At 54.6% G+C, this 4,698-nt stretch overlaps 1 protein-coding gene across 1 annotated transcript in view; it reads left to right on the top strand.

Annotated features, from left to right (window-relative positions):
- Nucleotides 1-4,698, top strand: part of LAD1 (ladinin 1) — a 15,808-nt gene that overhangs the window by 6,126 nt on the left and 4,984 nt on the right. The window contains exon 2 of the mRNA XM_009881339.1: nucleotides 3,175-3,315. Coding sequence (XP_009879641.1) covers nucleotides 3,175-3,315 — 141 coding nt within the window. The remainder of the gene's footprint in view (nucleotides 1-3,174; nucleotides 3,316-4,698) is intronic.

The following is a 4,698-nucleotide window of genomic DNA, read 5'->3' as shown; positions in this document are numbered from 1 at the left end:
ATCTCTCCAGGTAGGTGCTGCGGTTTAATGCTCAACCCTTTCCGCGGGTGGGAGGGAGGGAGGGGGTGAGGGTGGGCTGCCGGGACAGTGAGCCCCAGCCGAGGGGCACTGGGGAGGATGGGAAGAGGGGGCAGCCACCGTGGGGGTTGTCGCTTGTGGAGATGGTGCCAACCCCGGCGAGTGATTGGCACTGCTGGAGTTTCTCGTGGGTGGGCAAGATCAGAGGCAGATTTGTTTCTGCTGCCTGGGGAAACTGAGCACTGCACAGGAAAATGGCTCTGGAGACGCATCCTTGCCCTATGTTGGGTATATTTTTGGTCTGGTTTGCCTTTCTTTGGGGTAGTCTCTGGCTGGCTGGGCTGTGCCTCCAGACTTGCTCTGGAGCTGTCTGTGGGGTTTTTTTGACTCACCCCATACCCGTACAGCCCCTGGGTGCGTGTCCCGGCTCTGCTGTGCAGAGGGTGCAGCCTCTGCCCATCCGGTGCTGAGCAAACCCTGATTCATCAGCAGATGCTGAATGATCCCCGCAACCCCACGGTGCAACCACTCCACTCAGTTTTTCCTAAAAAGTGATTTTGGCTCCGGTGGGAGCCGGGGCAGGGGAGGCTCCTGGGACGCGGGGTGAGTCAGGGGCTCACATGAAGCCTGGGTGACGTGGGGATCGCTCCCGACCTCCCGCAGACTCCGGGGCAAGCTCCATCGGCCTCACTGCGCAGGTGAGGGGACGGCGACTCAAATGCAGTCACGCTCTCCCACAAAACAGAGCAGAAATCTTAGTTTGAGTGGATGTGATGGCTCCGGGACTTAATTACAAATCCCAGTACTTAGGGAAGGACACCCACCATGGCCAGCCCAGAAATGGGAACGAGGAGACACCCCGTCGCTCGGAGGCTGCCGGCTCACACCCTGCCTCCGTCACGGATGGGATGGAGCCAGTGGGCATCCCAGCCCCATCCGGACCCACCTCCCCTGAGCCATGGACCTGCGGGGCCGCCAGCCCAGCGGGGTCCTGCTCCCAGGTTGTTTCACAACCTGGGAAGGCAGTTTCTCCTCTCTCATTAGATGAGACAGCATTCACTGAAACAGCAAAATTGTCAGATATCTCAGCACTAATGATTAACAGGGCAGGAGAGGACAAGGCGGCGGGAGACTCACCGATCTTTTTTTATTCATCTCTTTGAGGTTAAAAAAGGCAAGACGGTGGAAAGTAAATCCCTCTTTGAAAAGAGGAGGGAAAGACTGGCAAAGCAAATCCATAGCCTAATAGGTGGATTACTTAATTACTTAAATAACGAGAAGCTGCATGTTGGTAATGCCAGGTTACACGCTGCCTCTGCAGGAGCCAGGCAAATTCAAGGCAGGGAAAACTCATTTTCATTTCCAAGGAGCCTGTGCATGCAAAGACAAAGCAGTGACTGGCTCTCATGTGGGTTTCAACCGGCATTAGTGCTCTGCGCTGTCACTGCTGGAGGGACGGGAGCCATTAGCACCGTACGCCCCCACGCACGTGCTAACCTTGCCGGGTGGGAATGTGTGTGTGCAGTGATTGCTGCACCGGGAAATCACACTGTGCCGTGCAAATAAAGCCGTGCTGCCTGCCCGGCGCGGCTAAGCTGTGTACAAATATTGACAGGGTCAGGGCTGTGGGGGGGAGCGCAGCCGGAAAAAGTTGAACCGGGATGTGTCCCCCGGTGGGGTGAGAGACGGCTGGGAATGCTCATGGGGTCCCTGGGACAGGTCCCAGTCTTCTCCATCCTCATCTCGCTCGATGCCAAGCATGGCACCGGGGACCATCCAGAGGCCCCAGCAGCGGATGGGATTGCTGTTGGGGTGTGAAGGCTGCTCAGGGGGTGCAAGGGGCGATGGGGATGGAGGCAGCGGGAGGGAAGGGCAGCACACCCCCCGGCATTGCCCTGTCCCCAGGGCTCCCCGCCAGGACCCCTCTCCCCCTTCGCTCTCCGTTTTGCTCTGCTGACCCGTTCGCTCTCCCCCGCCTCCCTCGACCAGGAAGAACAGAAGCCGCAAATAGTTTGCGGGGGGTAATGTGGTTTAATTTATGACCCAGCTTTCATTACACAGTAACTCGTAAACCACACTGCGAGTCACCGTGTCCGCAACCGCATTAGTGATACCGCAGGCCCGGACCTGCTCTGACTTTCACATTCTTAAAAGTCAAATTCAAAGTAAACCCAAAGTCTGGAGGAAACCAGAGTGCCAGCTACAGAGCTGGGACGCTGCGATGGGACGGGTCCTGTGCAGGGGGGCTCTGCCCCGTCCGGCTATTGGGGTCTCCGCTGGGACCCCAGCGTGGGTTTGCAGCTGACTGAGGACGAGTGCTGTAGGTAAATGAACACTGTTGTGAACAGCTCAGTCCAGCCAATAAAAATATTTTCCAACGCAGGTCATGCACCGGCAGAGAGGGTGGGCAGGTTTTGCGTGGAGAAAGGGAGAGAAAGCCCGTGTTTTCCAAATAACTTTCGATTCAGGGTGGCATTTTATCAAAAAAAAATTATACATTTGGTTTGTGCAAAATAAAATCTTTAAATACGACTCTTTTTTTTTTGTTCTTTTTGATACAGTCTGTGATTACACACATTTCCCAGTCCCAGACACACACAGGGAGTAAGAGGAGCTCCTGCCATCCCTGTTTCCAGGCTGAGTTTGTCAGCAGTTGCCTTCAGCCTCTGATGCTTTTTCATCTGAGGCTTTTTGCTCAATAAAAATTAAAATGCCATCGCCACAGCTCACGTTGGGGCTAAAATCTTCTGCTGCTAGTAGTTACCCTTCCAGTTTATGTGGTTGAGATCTATGTGGTGGCTCTAGGGTCCTGGTGAGTTACAGGTTAAATATCCTTGCCCAGGAAGGTTTGCTTAATGTAGGGATTCCTTTTAAATGAGTGCTCCCTCCAACAGAAGAAATTAGGAGTTGTAAAGTCAAGTGCTTGTGTTGGGAAATGCTGCATCAGCTGGGTGGAGCGAGAGCACTTTGCGACACCTGGCGCGCGTTGGCGTCCCTCTCCTCCAGCCCCATGCAGCAGCTGGGGAAGGCAACCTCCATGAGCCCCTCAGCCCCTGCCCGAGGGTGTCTTAGTCTCCTTTCTTGTCTGGCATCAGGGCTGCAAGATCCCCATGCAGGACACAGCCTCACCATGTCCTGATGTTTCATTCCAAACAGCTTGGCCAGGCAGAGGACCCTTGAGGATGAAGAAGAGCAGCAAAGAGAGCGCCGGCGAAGGCACCGGAGCCTGCTGTCCTCCACATCAACGGATGAAGAACTTCCTAGCCCTGTGAAAGACACCAGTCCAGCTTCCAGCAGGTGTGTGGGGTCCTGCTAGTGTCAGTCTCACTCATGATGCTGATAGTTCGCAGCTTGCTGCCTTATTTTTCTCAACCCTGAGCCAAAGCTGCTGCAGTTGGTGGGAGTCTCTTCTGGATGAGAGTGGGCTGAGCTGTGGGAAGAACAGGGGTCCAACGGGCCTCGGGGCAGAAGGATGAGCTTCACAGGAGGAGCACAAGAAGAGTGGTATACGTCTGGTGGGCTCAACCATGGGCCTCAACATGTCCCATGGCACAGAGACCCGGTGTGCCAGGGTGAGGGTCGGTGCCAAGGTTGAGCTCAGGTGGGTGCTAGTGGGATCTTGAGCAGGTAAGAGCAGATGGGCACCCATCTCTGCAGGGGAGGTGAGCCAAGCATGCAGAGCCTGGCTGGCTGTCCTCCTTCTCCTCTGAACCTTGCGGTGATGTTGTTATGACCTTTGCTGAAGTGGGGGAGTGACCCAAGGGCTTTCCAGTGGTGCTCCCAAAGTACCTTGCTGCAGGGCCCTGGGATTTGGAGGTGCCCTGAGATCAGGCTGCCCTTACACAACCTGACCCACTCTCTAAGTTGATCTTGGAAATGCCCGGTATTTAGATGGGTTTCGTCCACAGTGAGACTCACGGTCTAGAGGTGTTTCTGTTTCAGACAGGATGGAGTTAGGATGCTTGGGTTGGGTATGGGTTGAACAGGGACTGGACATGACCAATATGAACAAGCTAGATAGGACAAGTCCCCCTTCCCTGGTGCTAGCACAGGCTGCCCATGTGGTGACTGCAGTTCAGGAGGGCAAATATTACCCCATCTCCTTCCCAAGCCCTGGAGACTGTGTAGATACAGTCTGCATGGCCCTGGACAAATGTCCTATCTGGTCCTTCCCAAATCTGGTGGCCACGGGAAGGAGGGGAAATGACCGTGTTGCAGAACGTGTTGGGCCTGTGGTTGGACCCTGCTATAGTAAATTGACTTTCAACCAACACTGTAGACTTAAAAATAGTGGTATTTTTTCCCAATCCAGTGAAGAGCCACAGACACATCTCATCCAGCAGCAGACCCAGCACGCAGCTCGGAGCCCACAGGTCCTTGGCATAGGACTTGGTGCATGCTGATATCCTGGGATGAGGCTGCAGAAATACTTAATCTCTGCCACAAAAAGGAAAAAAAAAGACTTTTAATCCAAACTTGTCCTTGGAGACCCTAGCTGGTGTGACAGGGATAAGTGTGGCTGCGAGTCTTGGTCCACAGGGATGACTCCAGGATGTTGGTGGGATTTTTACACCCCACACAGTGCCTTTCACCTGGGTTAACCTCACCTGCAGCATAAAATTCAGCCCTCTGGTCCCGCGGTGATGAGGTTTTTCCCCCCATTTTGTCTCTGTCCCTAGA

The sequence above is a fragment of the Charadrius vociferus genome, unplaced genomic scaffold (assembly GCF_000708025.1).
Source record: "Charadrius vociferus isolate BGI_N301 unplaced genomic scaffold, ASM70802v2 scaffold333, whole genome shotgun sequence".
Lineage (NCBI taxonomy): Eukaryota > Metazoa > Chordata > Aves > Charadriiformes > Charadriidae > Charadrius > Charadrius vociferus.
This window is presented reverse-complemented; position numbering and strand designations above follow the sequence as displayed.